The following is a 17843-nucleotide window of genomic DNA, read 5'->3' on the forward strand; positions in this document are numbered from 1 at the left end:
GGCTCCTAGTGTTATTATTAGTTATATGTTATGAAAAAATATACATAAAATATGTGAGGTGAATGACGTTTGCAATCACATTTGAGGCATTTCGAAAACGCTTTTATCCAAAGCGACTTGCAAAATTGTTTTACACACTACGACGGCGGAGGCGGAGCCGACCATGCAAGGCGACAGCCATGACGTTCTAACAGTTTTATATAGCCTATTAATACATTTAAGATCCAGGGATTACATCCTTACATTTGTACATGGCTGTGCAACTGCTCTCAACCTTTTTAGATGAAATGATAGACGTATGTTGCTTCAAACAACAATGGAAAGATGTTACTAGTTTAGAAAGCAAAACCCATAGAGCTGAGCCTATAAATTATATAGGCTCTGCTCTATGGGAAAAAAATGTATGAATCTATATATATATATATATATATATATATATATATATATATATATATATAGAGAGAGAGAGAGAGAGAGAGAGAGAGAGAGAGAGAGAGAGAGAGAGAGAGAGAGAGAGAGAGATATTCTCTAATATATTTAGAGAGAGAATTTTTATATATATATATATTCATAAAAAAAATATAGAGAGAGAGAGAGAGCGAGAGAGAGAGAGAGAGAGAGAGAGAGAGAGAGATATTCACTAATATGCTTAGAGAGAGATATTTAGAGATCTCCCTCTAAATAGCTCTGCCAAATAGGTTTTCACAGACGGCCGGAACAGTTCTTTTGCGAGATGGAACTGTTGTGAAGGAGGGAAGGGGACCAAAATAAAAGTTACAATCTAAACGCTATTTCCGGAGGAAGTAAAGAGTCAGCTGCCTACCGTTATCGAAGTACTTTTGGTTCGGTCATAAGACCAATATATATTTTAAAGGCGATTAAAGGCATTCCACCTGCTTGCTATCATCGCTATTCAGCCGGATAGCAGCGTAATCGCAACTTGGAAATATGAACACGGAAAAGGACTTTTCCCCTTTGACGCCCAATATAGTTAGAGCACTGAATGATAAACTGTATGAAAAGAGGAAAGTCGCCGCATTAGAGATCGAAAAGCTGGTCCGTGAGTTTGTGGCCCAGAACAACTCGACTCAGATCAGGCACGTGATCCAAATACTAGCCTCGGAGTTTGCACTGTCACAGCATCCTCACAGTCGCAAAGGAGGTCTCATTGGACTGGCAGCCTGCTCCATTGCTCTCGGTAAGGACTCGGGTCTGTATTTGAAGGAACTGATTGAACCCGTGCTGACATGCTTCAATGATTCCGATAGTCGTCTGCGATACTATGCCTGCGAGGCCCTTTACAACATTGTCAAGGTAGCGAGAGGAGCTGTACTGCCTCATTTTAACCTGCTTTTTGATGGCCTGAGCAAACTGGCAGCGGATCCCGACCCCAATGTGAAGAGTGGATCTGAACTCCTGGATAGATTGCTAAAGGATATAGTGACGGAGAGTAACAAATTTGACTTAGTAGCGTTTGTACCACTTTTGAGAGAGAGGATCTACTCCAACAACCAATATGCACGTCAATTCATAATTTCCTGGATACTGGTCCTGGAGTCTGTGCCAGACATCCACCTCTTGGATTACCTCCCGGAGATCCTCGACGGGTTGTTCCAGATCCTGGGAGACAACAGCAAGGAGATCCGGCGGATGTGTGAGATGGTCCTGGGGGAGTTCCTCAAAGAGATCAAGAAGACCCCGTCCAGTGTCAAATTTGCTGAGATGGCCAATATTCTGGTGATCCACTGCCAGGTCGTCGACGAGACCAAAACCACCAACGACCTGATCCAGCTGACATCCATGACCTGGATGAGGGAGTTCATCACGCTCTCCGGGAGGGTGCTGCTCCCGTACTCCTCCGGCATCCTCACGGCGGTGCTGCCCTGCCTCTCCTACGACGACCGCAAGAAGTCCACCAAAGAAGCGGCGAGTGCCTGCAACAACAGCCTCATGAAGCTGATCACCCCGGAGGATGACGAGGAGGAGGAGGAAGAGGAGGAGGAGAACAAGACGGCCACTGGATCGCCGCCGCACAAGGACCAGCCCAAGGCAGAGGGGGACAGCAACGACCTGCTGGAGGCCTCCCAGGAATCCGGAGCTCTCAGTAACATCAGCTTCTTTTCCCAGACGAGCACCGACCGGTCTCACGTATCCCTGGATCTTGACGGCATCGTTCAGGTGCTGGACCGCCACCTCCACGACTCCTCCACCGGCATGATGACGCGGATCGCCGTGTTAAAATGGCTGTACCACCTGTACATCAAGACGCCGCGGAAGATGTTCCGGCACACGGACAGCCTGTTCCCCATGCTGCTGAAGACCCTGTCGGACGAGTCAGACGAGGTCATCCTGAAGGATCTGGAGGTGCTGGCAGAGATCGCCTCGTCCCCCGCCGGCCAGACGGACTTGTCGGCTTCTTGTGACAGCGGTGATCAGCGGCTGGAGCTCAAGGTGCCCTCCGCGGCAGGGGCCAAGCCGGGATACCACACGCCCAGCGGGGGCTCCAAAGCGGTGGACTCGTCGCCGTCCACCCCCAGCATGAACTCCTACTTCTACAAGTTCATGATCAACCTGCTGCGGCGCTTCAGCCAGGAGAGGAAGCTCCTGGAGAACCGGGGTGGCTTCATCATCCGGCAGCTGTGTCTGCTGCTCCACGCCGAGAACATCTTCCACTCCATGGCGGACATCCTGCTGAAGGAAGAGGACCTGAAGTTCGCCTCCACCATGGTGCAGACACTCAACACCATCCTGCTGACCTCGGCCGAGCTCTTCCAGCTCCGCAACCAGCTCAAGGACCTGCACACCCAGGAGAGCTGCGCCCTGTTCTGCTGCCTGTACCGGTCCTGGTGCCACAACCCGGTGGCCACGGTGTCGCTGTGCTTCCTCACGCAGAACTACCGGCACGCTTACGACCTCATCCAGAAGTTCGGCGACCTGGAGGTGTCGGTGGACTTCCTGATGGAGGTGGACAAGCTGGTGCAGCTCATCGAGAGCCCCATCTTCACCTACCTGCGGCTGCAGCTGCTGGACGTGGAGAACAACCCCTACCTGATCAAGGCGCTGTACGGCCTGCTGATGCTGCTGCCCCAGAGCCAGGCCTTCCAGCTGCTGTCCCACCGCCTGCGCTGCGTGCCCAACCCCGAGCTCCTGAGGACGGCGGACGACTCCGCGTCGGCACAGCCCCGCGCGCAGCAGGTGGCGGCCCGGCAGGCCTCCCACGCGCCGGTGGACTACCGCGAGCTGCTGGAGCACTTTGACCGGGTCCAGAGCAAGCATCTGGAGGTCAGGCACCAGCGCTCGGGCCGCGCCACCGACCTCTCCGACAGGAAGCTAATGTGATTATTGTGGCATCTGGTAGCAAACTCTGTTACGGATGAGCTATGACTAAAGTTATTGCAAGAAATTGGTTGACTTTAGTAGAGCAGAGTTTTTTTGTTTTTTTTAAACATGCTTCTGTGGCCAAAAATTGTTTTGCTGTATAACTTGAAACTCATGTAAATCTAGACTTTATGAAATAGTTGTACTTTTGTAGGTGAGAACAAACACTCGTACATTGTGTATCAAAATATTGTAATTATTTTGACTGGTATCTAAAGTGTATTTAAGATGTCAGAGACTCTATATGGTCAACGTGAGATGGCACCTTAAACGTTGATAGATGTATGTACTCACATAATCGTAAAATTATGTGTATATGCCTTGCAATTTTGTGCAGTACATTCCTGTCTCACTTTATTATGTTTACGGATTTGTGGATTATCTGGAATTTTCATCTCTGTATAAACAACATTTTACTTTAGCCTCTTGGCACCTGGGTAGGAATTAAATTGGTATTGTATTTGCCAACAAGATTGACTACATTATTAACTTGTAGATGAAGGAAACTTGGGGTGCACAGGATTGCATTGGTTTGTTGTCACAGCCATCGGTTGCTGTTTGTCTTTAAGGAAACAATGCCACATGTTTTGTTGCTGTTTTTGTTACACATAATTATATATGGAACATTTTACACATGTCTGTGTTTTTTGAGAAAGAAAATCATGTGCATTATCATTCCTGTTCATTATACCCAAATCAATTGTATTGTGGAAAAATCTGATTCCCATTATAACATGATGAATAAAATCTAGACCTATATAACATAGTAAACATCCATAGTACTATTTTATATTATTTTTGTGACGAGTGATGATCAATCTATACAATGGTTACTGTATATTTGTTTATATTACAGCTTTTTAAAAAAAATTCAAGTAGGCCTACATCTTTATAAAGTCAATAGACTTATACAGAATACATATAAGTCATAGTTACAAACACCAAATTGAAATAAACATAGTTAAACCGAAAAAAGAAGTTAACAAACACAAACTTTATAAACACTATAACTGGACTCCACTGAACGTGAAAACAATTGTTATAGTTTTGATTTTGGTGATAACTGAACAACAAACCCATTCCAAAAAATGAATACAATCACTCAGGCTTTAAATGTCAATATGGAAAAGAGCAATGGGAATACTGAAAAAGAAAAGAACCTTTTATTGTGTTTGCTTATCATGTAACACATGCTTGACTCTTGATGATGTTGAAAATGGAAAATAGTCATTAGACACATTTAAAAATAGAGCTGCTAGCCAAAGCTAAATTAACCTTGTTGCTACGGCCAGCAGCTAAAGTTCAACCCAGGTCCACTGACCCTAACCCAAATAAACCTGTCTTTCTATTTATACCTACCACTTCTGCTATTCATTTTTCCCATGATCTGCCAATTATTGCATCATGTATGTATGATATCTATTTGTATGATCAATAGAAAGACATACAAATGTTCCCCCTCCTAAAGCAGGGTGTTTCATGGTCCTCAGTTCTCTATTCTCATGCCTCAAGTTCAAATATTTGACCCTCACTTTCGTCTCCAATTTCATTCGTGTGCCGCTCAAAACAGGTCCCAGACGGCTCCCTGGGCTTTATTCTGCGTGTGGCGTTTATTTATAATCTGAGACTCATGCATGCCAGGCATTACACAGCACAACACATGGTATGCCATGGAAGACGTGCAATTGACACTTTTATCCCTGAACAACGCCAGGGTTTTTATAGAGATAGCCTTTCAGGGTCGTGGGAGGGGAACGGGTAACGCTAGCTTGTGGTCCTCCCCTGAGCCCACTGAGGACACTTGACGCTGTCATCTGAGCAACAACCTTTCCTGTCCAATTTGTGAAGATAATCTTAATCAGCCCTCGGCGCTAACCTGCAAACATCGTTTTTTTTATAACCCGTCTTAAGGACAGCTGCAAAAAAACCGAGGCGCTGGTGACTCCCACTGCCGGCCGCTGTCCATCGTAGAACGCTCTTCCTTTGATGGAGGAGTTGGTGGTGAGCAGTATGCTTGAGAAGCCCTGCGAGTCCTTCAAGGAGGGCATGAGCAGGGATGACCCGGAGGCCTGCAGGCAACACGGGTTAATGCTGAAGCTGTTCTGTCTGGAAGACCTGGAACCTATCTGTACACTATGTGAGAAAGCCCCGGGCCACGATGGACATAGGCTCTACGCCTTGAGGGAGGGAACACTTGATTGCAAGGTAATATAATCATACATTTGTTTAGTTTTTTTGTTAATTTAATTTAGGATAGGGTTTAAGTGTCCATCAAAGTCTATCGTCTGGTATCTTCTGAATTAGGCCATGACTCTTTTGACCTTTGTTATCAGCTCTTAGCTACTCATAAAAAAAGAAGATAAAAAGTCTTTAAATGGAATTAAAAGACAGGAATTACATTGTCCCTGATTCAATCATATACAATTAACTTCACTTGATTTACACATATGTAAATTCATTAAATGGATATAGGTATTGCTCATTGTCATTTCAAGTGGTTGTTTGCGTTAGGGTTAGAGGCATGCTCAAAACGTCTACCATTGGAATCTAATGTTGTGATATTATTTTCCAGCCCAGGTAATACAACCTTGGTGCCCCAGTAATCCTCCCGTGCCCCATAACAGTAACATGTTTGAAGCTCTGGGCAGCAGTCAATCACACTCTAATTATAGAATCATATTTCTGGTAGGCCACACCTAAAACCCCTGAGGTTGTTGAAACAAGACTCCCCACTAGGTATCCTAAATGTGACGCCGTCGCCACAGTCAGCCAGCTCCCCCACCTGGCTTATGCCTTCTTCAACAGAATCCTAGGAAACCCCGATTCCATTGATGCCATCAGAGGTCTTCTTAAGTTCTATCCTCTTAAGTTCCCCCCCTCTGACGTTGCATTAACATGAGGGCTCAGCGCTGTACCTTCAACAATGTAATTTCTGGCCGCATTGTGCAGCTTAACTTGCAGGGCGAACTGCGGCCGGGGAACAGTGTGTGCAGCTGAAAGGCCCGCATTGTTGCGGACGGCTTGGACAGTATCATGCCAGTGTGACCCTTTCTTAAAAGTGTTGATGCCTTGTGACTGACCTTCTAGGCGGAACTCAAAAGTGCACTGTTGGCTCTAAAAGAGAAGCTGCCACTATACAAGAAGGCTCACGCACTCTGTGAGCACACGGCAGAGCATATTAAGGTACCCTGCACCAACATCAAGCCCTTGTGCCAACAGAACAGGGAAAAAAAAAAAAAACTGATTTGTTTTTCTTCCCCACCCCCCCTCTCTAGATGCAAGCAGAACACACAGAGAAGCAAATAAAAGAGGAATTTGATGCGATGCGTCAGTTTCTGAAAGAAGAGGAAGAGGCCCGACTGGGTCTTTTAAAGGCAGAGGTGGATCACAAGACAGGGATGATTAACCAGAATATTGAGGAGATGAAGAGCGAGCTGGGAATCCTCACCAACTCCATCTACGCTGCGGAGCAGGACATGAGATTGTCAGACATCCCCTTCCTACAAGTAAACTAAACGAACATAATGTTGATATACTATATGTTTGAATACATGTGTGATCTGTATGCACTGTACATTAAGTTATATCCCTACTTTTACTTTTCAGAATTACAAAGAAACGATCAAAAGGTATGCAACCTGCAGCCCTATGAAAGCGCTGAGCAAATCTAATGGGGGCAATACATGAAAGATAGGAAGTATTTAAAAAACGAAGCCTTATCGTAACACCTCACATTTCAGGGTTTTGAGAGTTCCAGTGGACCCGTATCTGAGGCCGGGATCACTTGTGGACGTGGCTAAACACATCGGCTCCCTGAAATACAAAGTGTGGGAGAAGATGAAGAAGAGGATTCACTTCAGTGAGTTCAGCTGCCGAGTGACACAGGCTGCCATCTATGTGTTGTCTCTGAGCTCCATTACTCATTCCTTGGTTCTGCATGTCTTTCCCCAAGCGCCTGTAATCCTGGACCCCAACACAGCCGCCAGCTGCTTCATCCTATCAGAGGACCTCACCTCTCTGCAGTCCTGCGCGCAAATCTTCAATCTCCCGGACAACCCCGAGCGCTTCGACAAAAGCGCCGAGATGCTGGGCGCCGAGGGCTTCTGCACCGGACGCCACAGCTGGGACATCGACGTCAAGGACAACACCTACTGGGTGGTGGGCGTGGCCAGTGACTCCATCAACAGGAAGGGGAAGCACGTTCTGACCCCGGCCGAGGGCTTCTGGACTATACGTTTTCGCAACAACGAGCACAAGGCCTGTACCGCGCCTTGGGAGCCCCTGGTCATGAGCAAGCCCCCTCAGGTGGTCAGGGTGGTCTTGGACATGGACCGATGCAAGGTGACCTTCTATGACCCCGGGGAGAGGACCCCGCTCTACACCTTCACAGGCATCATTACCCCCAGGGCCTTCCCTTACTTCTGCAGTGCCTGCAAGGAGCACCCGTTGAAGGTTCTCCCCGCCAGGATCTCCCTGTTGACAGACTGATTCACTGATCTGCTCAAGCGTTGGGAGAAACTTCCAATGATAATCCTTTGAAAGAAAATCTGCTTTAACCTGAAGAAAAAAAAATGGGATAGCCGTTTCGTTATACATATGCATGCGAGTACCTCAGCAAAGTACAGTGGAAAGGATTGTATCAAATTGTGAACAGAAGCGCGCATTCATTTCACACAGGTGGTTAGGTTTTAAAATATTTATTATGACTCACAGTCAACAACTCTATTCCAAATCTGATCCAGATCCGAATAAAATAAAGAATGTATTTATTCCTATGAAGTTATCCTAATGGTAAGACAATATGATTAGGGTGACAAATCTGCAAATAAAGAATCATCACTGAAATCTATATGCTTTCCTTTTCTTCAGAAGAAAAAGAGACATTTCCAATTAATATATTATAAACACATAACATTTTTTTTTTAAGACCTGTGCCAAGACATAATTGGAGGTATTTCATACAGGTTAGGTGGGTTTAATTTTGTCGTTTTGTATTAAAATGTTAAAAAACAACACTATATCTATTATTAGAGTAATCGATCAATTGGGGATACGCAACAGGTTTGACTCCTGCTTCCCTCAGTGTTATACAAACGCACATTATTAAGTCCAAAATACGATGCTCAAGTATTGCTTTTATCTACAAAAACCTGTTATGGCAGCATTTCAAAAATGGTCAACCCCCCAAAAGGGGGGTTGTTTGTCTTCTCTAGCCTTTACACCAAGAAGACAAATGTCTCATTAAACCCCTTTCCTGTTAAAGGACCTACAGGACATTCACTTTGTGCATCAAGCAAAGTGTCTGTCAGGTCTCTAGTGTGAGCACAACATACTTCAGACAATGGTTTTAATTTAGTGTTAAATTACACATAACAAACAAGTCGTGTTGCTGCCTATAGCTGAAGTAGCCATTTCATCCTGGGTTCCTGGTAAATGATCCCTGATAAAAAGTAACGTTTAATACCCAGATGGCGGTCTATATAAAGACACGGGAGGCATATGCAGGACAAGCCTGCATCTCCTCTCCTTCTACTTCTAGTACAAGACAGCACATTAAGACTGCCTGTTGGCCCTGAAGTGCTCCGGGATCTCATAGAGACATTCTCCCATCCAACAACGCTCCGTACAGCTCCTCGTCCACGCGTTGATAATGGCCCGCTCGGGAGTTTAAAAAGTAGATCTGGTCCGTGGTCAGGCGAGGGTCGAAGCCTTCCTTCTGCAGCCTGGTTTTCTGGATCTTGAAGGTACCTGCGTGAGAAGAGACACTTTTCAATAAAACAAATTTCATGGAATACTTTATTTTGCTACTTTTCATTAAAGGGTAACATATTATCCCACCAGGTGTGAGAGTGATTAGCCGTTGCACATTTTTTTAAACGTCTTGTCTATTCTGACATCACAATTGGGGGTGTCCCCCTAGATGTGTACTGGATAGATCCTACCAGCCTACCAGCCTACCCAGTGGACTGTAGCAAACGTTGCTCATCTATCCGTTATACATGTAGTTGGACACGCACACTTGTGATGTCAGAAGAGGCAGATATTCAGAACAGCTTGTAACGGCTCATCACAATCACAACCAGTGGTATAATATGTTACCTTTAAAGTGGACGAGAGTTTTTTTTTTTTTGTATGGTGACTCTACCGTACCTGTGGTATCCACTTGTGGCGAGATTCGCAGAAACACCGGGCGGGCATATGGAGGCAGGGCCTGCTGAACTTCCTTCAGGAAGGTCTTACAGTTGAAACTGCCGGCACTGTCTGCGATAGCGGCCATGCCCGCCTTACCCTCCACACCTGAGCAAGAGGGACAACGGGCTGCTTAGCAGACGCTTTTATCCAATCAACCATAACATATCCTTGATCAACACAACCAATGAGCAGGTTGGTCTCAAGCATCTTGCTAAATTGCCTACAGGAAGACTGCAGACTTATTAGAACCTGGAAACCTTTGGCTGGAAACGGTAAAACTAGCCTTGTGAGACCATCCAGAAATTCAAGTTTAAGTTTTGGATGAATTAATTCCTCCATCCGGCCTTGGCTGGGAAGAAATTGATTTCCTAAATATGAGCGTGGCCTTCATGCTGTTAAAAAACCTTGGGCCAAACAGAAATAACACAAGTGCTCAAATTCTAAAATATGAGCACTTAGGGTTCTGCAAAGAAATTCCTTTCCATCTTCCAACATTGTTATTCGGCAAACAAAGTTAGTTATTTCACACAGGCATTCTGTGGCGCTCCTTGTATGTTTGGAGCTGAAACTCCGTCTCCCTTTCTCTGATTCGCCCTATCATTTTGTCATTTCTGGGAAAAACAGCGAAAACAGAACGTGAACTCGCAAGATAAGGATGATCGCACAAGTCTTTTCTACACCCTAACCATTTGACCAGTGAACATAACCTTTATGTTTAGGTGTAACACTATATTTTCATCAAGACCTTTCGCGGACCACCACGTATGCACGGAAATAGATAAATATACATGCAGTGGCTTAGCAAAGTTTAAACACAATTATGGCCGCAAAAAGGACACGCCCACTGGGAAAACAGTGGAAAGACAACACAATTGGCACATATTAATACAAAACGTCAATGGAAAAACTATGATGGGTCACTTTTTCTTCTTTCACACAGAAACATACGACAAAAGCAGTGGTCCGGTGTGTTTCAAAGGTGACATTATACCACCAAGTGTGAGTGTGTATAGGCGTTACAAGCCGTTTTGAAAATCGGCCTCTTCTGACATCACAAGTGGGCGAGTTCACCTAGATGTATGACAGATAGACGAGCAACATTTGCTACAGTCCACTGGATAGGCGGGTAGACCGATCTATCCAGCAAACATCTAGGCGGACACTCCCGCTTGTGATGTCAGAAGGGGCCGATTTTCAAAACAAGGCTTGTAACGGCTAGCCACACTCAAACTTGGTGGCATAATATGTCAACCTAAACGTCCACCTCACACTGTACATTGAATCACCATCATCAACATCATCAGCCTCATGAGCTGAGGACGCTTCCGGAGAGCGTGCGGCGCTGACCTGGCACAGACACCCCGTAGACGGCCACGTCCGTCTGGTCCAGGAGGCCGCTCAGCGTGCCCTCCACCTCCGTGGTGGACACGTTCTCCCCGCGCCAGCGGAACGTGTCGCCGCTGCGGTCCCGGAAGTACATGTAGCCCAGCTCGTCCATCACCAGCACGTCGCCTGTCGTCGTCGCCACGGAGACAAGGGCCGTATTAGCGAGAAAGACTGCGGGGACTTAGTGGTTCAACGCGGACGGGGGGGGAATAGCTGTTAGGGAAATGGCGTGCGATTTGTTTTGTGACGTGAAGCAAAAATCGTGATGAAGACATTCATGAGCACCCATGTTCAAACGTGTGCGAGTGATTCGAAATTAACAAAACCGTTCCAGCGCTTGTAATCGGTGGATGTCGTTCGGGGGGAACACACGAAACCAGCGGTCGTCACCTGATAAATAGGCAGTGTCGTTTTTCTTGAACACGTTCTGAGCGATCTTCTTGCGCGTGGCGTCCAGGCTGGCGTAGCCGTCGAAGCGCCGCAGCGGGTCCTGCTGGTTGATGCGGCCCACCAGCAAGCCGGGCTCCCCTAGCAGAACAACCACAGGGTTATTGGTACGGACCTGGGGCCCCGCGCACACAGAGGCCCTGCAGATCAACACAAGGTCAATTCATTTCAGTTCAGCAAGACCTACAGAATGGTTTTGCCTCTGCCGACCGATGGGAAATACACTTGTTCATTACAATGCAAGCCACTGCCTCCGGAAACAATGTGAAACAGACTTCTGTAACACGCACGCACGCACGCACTCACACATAGACACGCACGCACGTGCACACACTCACCGGGGCGACATGGCACACACAGTCCCTGGCTGTTGCGGGCCAGTTCCATGGTGAACTCGTTCACCTTCACCAGGCGTATGGGGTAGACGTTGGGCAGGATGCGGCTGTTGAACCCACACGCCCCCACCTGGTAGGACACGAAGCACACTGACTCTCTCAACCCATACTCATTCATGAACAGAAATAGGCACACACACACAGACAGACACAAGTCTATCCTTTAAAACAACATGCACACACGTACATACACACACATAGACGTGCGCACAAACACACATGCACAAGTCTATCCCTTAAACAACACACACTCACACACTCACACTCACACACACAGAAACACACACACACCTTGCCGTCCATGTTGGCGATGCTACAGTTGCACTCCGTGGCGCCGTAGAACTCGCCGATCTTGGCCACGCCAAAGCGCTCCGTGAAGGCCTCCCAGACGTTGGGGCGCAGGCCGTTGCCGATGGCCAGGCGCACGCGGTGCCCGCTCTCCGACGGCCGCATGGGCTGGGACAGCAGGTAGCGGCAGATCTCCCCGATGTACTGCACCACCTGCAGGGGGACGAGGCAAAGGGGTGCTGGATCAAATCCAGGACGGGACACGTGGGACATGTGCTGTGCTTCTGCGGTGACACGCGAAGTACAGGAAAGGAAGTGGAAGAATTAGAAATGGATAGATTTTAAATGGAAATATGCAAAATATGCATGATTTATATTAACAAAATATTTTCTCTGTGAGTGAACATAGTAATCAGGTTATCTAAAACAGTCTAATGAGCCAATTTCTGAGCAATTTCAATGAAAAAAAAATCGATTTACATACATATACACGCAAATCTATACGCTGTTGTTTTTTTAACTGTGCTTTCTTACAGTGCAGTTGTACTTGATGCAGTCATCCCAGAAATTGCTGGCAGAAAACTTCCTCTTCACGACCACAGTCACACCATTGATCAGACTCTGCCCGACGCCCATGATGTTACCTGATGGGGGGCAGCAACACGCGAGACAGTGAAGACATGAAGGCCAAACATCCACCCTCGAGTATTCATCATCAAGAGGCTAAAGGCCAGCTGTCGTTATAATTATTCATACCGGCCGAGTGGTAGAGGGGCAGGCAGTCATAAATTACGTCATCAGGACGTATGTCGAAAGCGTAATATCCAAACGCGGCAATCCTGTAATATCTGTCCGTAAACAAACAAATTGTGTTGAAACAAAACAATCAAACAAAGATGTACCTTAAAGTACAGGAGTGATGTTCTAACACGGGTTGCTGGCGTGTTAAGCTGGACAACCTACCGACTGTGTACGATGATGGCAGCCTTGGGCAGCCCTGTGGTCCCGGACGTATAAATGTAAAACAGTTGGTCTGCAGGGGAGAGTGGAGCAGCACGTTAGGACAACTGAGGGACATGGATCCTCCCCTTTTCAGAATCAAGCCTTTGTTTGGGTGGTTGTCATTTTTCAATGACACTGGTTATAATTGGTGTTTTTGTAAACTTCCAACTAAATGTTGAATGTTGTGTTGTAACTTAGAGCTGCACACACTTTGTTGTTGGACAGTGTTTATTTGTATTTGTGTGTATTAATTATTGGGCTTATCTTTGTGTATTGTGTCTACTGTATTATCATTTTAACGCCCTTCCACACATGCAGTCTTTCCCTGCATGGGCTCATGTGTAAATGGGATCAGGGATCAATTGCCCAGGATATCTGCCTGCTCAAGACATAGTAACATTTACGGATTTCTGCGGGTAGGACTGTGCTGAGATGAAAGCGTAACATTACCAGGAGAGGCATATAAAGGGTTACATCCGTCTGAACAAAGACTTTCATGTGGATCAGGCGGACCAATCACAAGGCTCTGCGTCTGTTTACATTAAAGCGCCAATGCTTTCTGGGTGAGTCAATGACAATACAATATATACTAGATAAGGTATCAATACAGCTTCTTTCGTTTGCAAACAAACTGCTTTTTCAAAAAGGTTTTTAGGTGGCCGGTACCATTAAGAGACGGAAATGTTCCAACAGTTGAAATCACATGCAGTGCCTTAAAGGTTATCCTAATAATTTACCGGGAACTATGTGTGAAAGTGCACGCCATCTTTTAGTTCTCCCTTATCTTGTTGTTAAAATCGAAATGCTCCTTTTCCTTTGTTGTTGTTTTGTTACGTCAATGTGTTTTCATGTCAACTCCAAGTGCCGAGGCAACAGCTCATAAGGGTCCTTAAGAAACTTAATAAACATTAAACAGTGTGTGGTTGGTCACAAACTTACCAAATGACCTTTCACAACTGCAGAGCACTTAAAGGACATTTGGGATTCAGAGAGCACACACCCTAATCAGTTGGCCGACCTCTACGCATAACTGCTTCAAAAGGAGGAAAAGAATAACGCCAAGAATTACTATGAAGGCCAAACGGACGTTAACTTAAAACCTCCGGCCAGGCGATCATATGAATATGGAAATGAAAACAACAAATCAGGATGTTATGAAGAAAATGTCTAATTAGAAACCCGACAAGAAACCCAGAATGGGATAACTTGAGCCGAATCCTCAAAGAGGGATTAGTTACACGGTATTAGGATTCTTAGTAACAGGGTTGTGTAGAACATATCTCCAGCCACAGTGACACGAGCCGACGGGTTCAACTCGGTGGGGGGTTGATGGGGGGCCCTTACCATTGAAGCCCTTAGGGGACGGGCTGGGGGGAGGCAGGCGGCGGGGGGCCGAGGCCAGGATGGGGTCCAGGGCCTGGGCACCCAGCGAGGCCAGATGTCCGGCGCCGAGCTCTCCGGTGGAGAAGCGTGTCATGGACTGGCCGAGAGAGGGGCTCACCTCCAGCATGGCTGATGTTGATAGAGGAGGGACAGCGAGACACAAGAAGACAGACGGGGTGGGTTGATTCAGGTGGTGTTTGTTGAGAAAAGCCCCACCGCATTACAACTGCACTGCCAAATCATTATTGGTGGATTCAACACATTTAAGGTGTCTCATAACAACACGTTCACCAATATGACTCTTTCACCATGCTTGTAAGAGTCATGGAGGAAAGAGTCAAGGAGGAAAGTTTCCAAACCCACCAACACAATAAGTGAAATATATGAAGGTCATCATTTCAGACTTAATTATGTCATAGTTAGGTATTTGGCATTATATGTGTGTTATAGTAAATATAATTTGGAAAAAGTAACAGAATCAACATCAGCAAATAGGATCATGTTTTGCAATAGAAAAATAGTAAGAGACCGGAACCCCTCTGTTTTCTTAAGTCTGAATGTTCTGCGTCTTGGGCGCAATCGTTGGGAGACAAAGGGAACAGACAGCTCAGAGCAGGTATAGCATAAGGAAGAACGAGCCTAAGGAAAACATTCCTTCTTTCTCTATCTTTGCATATGTTTCTGTATTTCTATTTCTTTAAGTTTTGCTCTTTTTTAGCATGATCCAGGATTTAGACTTGGATGTTTTATTGTAATGTAAACATCCTCTCACATTCTTCCATAAACATGGGGCCTGAATGCTAGGATAAATAGCTTTGTAGAAAAGGATCTGTTTAATTTACGAAATATTAGTCAGCCTAAATACTGCACAAAAGTCCAAACAGGTTAAATATAGCTCACTGAAGATACCCTTGGTCTATAAAATATCACTTTAACCTGCACACACAATTCTGAGTTTAAAAACCGACCGTACATGCTGGGAACTCACACAAATAAAGAGTGTACCCTTAAAGCTTCAAGAATTTTGAAATGATAGCCCAGAGGCAGGATGATGGTTTGGTGGCAAAGAGGAAGATTGTTAAGAGTCTGGCAAACAGGAATGATCGCATCAAAACAAAGGCTAGTCACTGATTGTTCCGAAACACGGTTGTTAACCACCTCTTAGCAACCATAAGGGAAGGTGAGTGAAGACAGGTTTTTTGAATGTTGTAAAGACGAATGCTGAAGCACAATGTGACCATTACAACTCATTACAAAAAAGCCATTATAAAAAACAATTAGCAAGAATTACACCTTTACTAAGGAAAACTGTGCATCAAATAGTCCTTGTTGGATAAAAGATGAAGACACAATATTCTACCAAATAAATTAATTTGCTCGTTTCAACCTTGTTCTCAAGTTTGAAATAAATGTGATTTCGACACAAACAGGCTTTTTGATTTCCTACAATTGTGACCCCTTTACCATCCTGCCAGAAATTGAGCCCATTCTGTCTCCATCTGCTGATCATGTCGGAAGCCATCGTGAAGCACAACCTCTAGGAGGCAAAATAGACTGAAGATCTTACCCTCAGTGAGCTCAGCGCCGAACACGATCCCCCTCGCCGCCGACACCCCCACACAGTGCAGCAGGGCATCGCGGCGGAGGTTGAAGTTGATGAGTGCCGCCTCCACCCCCACCTTGGCCAGGCCCAGCCAGAGCGCCACCTGTAGTGGCCGGCTCTCCATGAAGATGGCCACCACGTCCCCGGACACCCATCCCTGACCTTGAGCCCAATGGGCCACGGAGTTGGAAATCTGGTCCAGTTGGGTAAAGGTCCACGTTTCACCCGTGGTCTCGTAGATTAGGGCAGGCTTGTCTGGGTAGAGGTTGACCGTCTCGGCGAAGATGCTAGGGATGTTGCTTCCGTTACGCATGTGCCGCCACAGGGCCATCTTCACCCGCAAGAGCACGTAAAGGCCCCTGGATATCGGTTGGGAAAAATGTACAGAAGGTCAGAGGGTCACAGCCACAACCACAGATGCGTCTTATTGACTCGATTTCCACATGGTTTGCGCAACACTTACTTCATATCCCGTTTGGCAGTGCAGGCAGCAATGTAGAAGTATTTCCAACTTTTTGTGCCGAGGTAGACCCCGATGCCTGCTGCTAAACTCCATGACCAGGACACCCCGAAGAGACGCAGCAGACCCAGAGTACCCAGAGAGACTGAGGCACTAGCCACATTACGCATTCTTATAAAATGAGCAGAAATTCAGAGTGAGGTTAAGTAAGGGTGGGTGTGAGGGGGGGCTCACTTGTTGAGATCATCATCACTGATGTTGCATTATGTCAAAAGGGGCACATACACATATAGGGGTTACACAAAAAAAAAGGAGTGAATAGGGCAAATAGTTGTTTTAGCGTCTATCATTTGTAACAATTTCCCTTACATTTATTACACATACAAGCAGGGTACTCCACGTAAGGAACAAGTAGTTAGAAGTTATGGACATGCATGCAGTTCGGCCGAATCTAGTTTTCATGGGTAAACATGAGATTCAGCACAGATAACTTACCTAGGCACAAAACGAACTTAATCAACGTCACTTTTTCTCTAACTTGAAAACGTGGGTCACAAAGACACCGTCGGCGATATCAGATCCACGTCAAATCAGCTCTTCGAAGTTTAAATATCTACTACTAGTAGTAGGGTGGACAGTTTGCAAGTCTTGCAGTAGTTTCTCAGTTCAATGTCATCGCGGATTTGGTAACACTCATTCACAACGTACATTATCAACAAATATTTCAAAAGCATATGACCGTGTCTTGAAGATAGCTGTTCGGATATTCGTGTAACTTCTAATGGACATAAAATTTACTAGAAATCAACGAGGAATGGTAAACATCGGGCTAAGTTTTAGTACCAGGCTACATTTGCTTCTCCATATTGAATGGTGTCATTGCAACGGAGGCACCGCCCCCACGCTCCCTCAGCGCGCTCAGCCATTGGACGCGCTGAACGCCCGTCAAGCTGTTCTTAAAATCAATTGGATGGGATATACCAATCCACATATAAAGACCCCGCCCGTTATCTAAGTTTAACTCTCAATGTTGCAGGTGCAATACAAACTATTCACCTACTGAACTCTACTTCAACTTTGATTTCATGCTTTATTGTGAGGATAGTCTTTGCACTTGCTTGTGGCGCATGCCATGCCACAACATTCATTGACAGAAAGTAAAAAAAACTAATAAACAGAAAACAACACCCATCATCACAACTAAGTCAACAATTGTCCACAATTTTGCCTTGGTCATTCTCCATTGAATCCATGAACATGTAATTCAACAGTTCGTTTCAAACGCAACGAAAACTCGACGAAACACTGC

At 45.8% G+C, this 17843-nt stretch overlaps 3 protein-coding genes across 3 annotated transcripts; 2 read left to right on the forward strand and 1 right to left on the reverse strand.

Annotated features, from left to right (window-relative positions):
• Positions 1-821: 821 nt before the first annotated feature.
• Positions 822-4124, forward strand: vac14 (vac14 homolog). The gene has a single exon (XM_079746349.1). The coding sequence runs from the start codon at positions 949-951 to the stop codon at positions 3337-3339; it is 2391 nt and encodes a 796-aa protein (XP_079602475.1). The 5' UTR covers positions 822-948; the 3' UTR covers positions 3340-4124.
• A 1240-nt stretch (positions 4125-5364) lies between these two features.
• Positions 5365-7866, forward strand: trim35-13 (tripartite motif containing 35-13; the record flags this gene model as incomplete). Its single annotated transcript, XM_079746356.1, has 6 exons — positions 5365-5583; positions 6466-6561; positions 6654-6884; positions 6985-7007; positions 7119-7237; positions 7331-7866. 6 exons carry the CDS (start codon positions 5365-5367, stop codon positions 7864-7866), a joined length of 1224 nt encoding a protein of 407 aa, XP_079602482.1.
• A 266-nt stretch (positions 7867-8132) lies between these two features.
• Positions 8133-17391, reverse strand: slc27a1a (solute carrier family 27 member 1a). Its single transcript, XM_079746354.1, has 13 exons — positions 17030-17391; positions 16538-16705; positions 16039-16433; positions 14433-14600; positions 13050-13119; positions 12843-12934; positions 12621-12730; positions 12090-12299; positions 11742-11868; positions 11347-11484; positions 10918-11082; positions 9529-9675; positions 8133-9126 (listed from the first exon to the last, which is right to left on the reverse strand). Exons 2-13 carry the CDS (start codon positions 16702-16704, stop codon positions 8969-8971), a joined length of 1947 nt encoding a protein of 648 aa, XP_079602480.1. The 5' UTR covers position 16705; positions 17030-17391; the 3' UTR covers positions 8133-8968.
• Positions 17392-17843: the final 452 nt, after the last annotated feature.

This window comes from Pollachius pollachius (assembly GCF_949987615.1).
Source record: "Pollachius pollachius genome assembly, chromosome: 11".
Classification (NCBI taxonomy): Eukaryota; Metazoa; Chordata; class Actinopteri; order Gadiformes; family Gadidae; genus Pollachius; species Pollachius pollachius.

Bases quoted from the DNA above. Each gene is read 5' to 3' on its own strand.
- vac14 (XM_079746349.1), top strand. From the start codon at position 949: ATGAACACGGAAAAGGACTTTTCCCCTTTGACGCCCAATATAGTTAGA.
- slc27a1a (XM_079746354.1), bottom strand. From the start codon at position 16,704: ATGCGTAATGTGGCTAGTGCCTCAGTCTCTCTGGGTACTCTGGGTCTG. The intron at 16,434-16,537 runs GTAAGTGTTGCG...ACCGATATCCAG, and splicing joins ACTGCCAAACGGGATATGAA to GGGCCTTTACGTGCTCTTGC. The intron at 11,083-11,346 runs GTGACGACCGCT...CGACGACGACAG, and splicing joins CGACACTGCCTATTTATCAG to GCGACGTGCTGGTGATGGAC.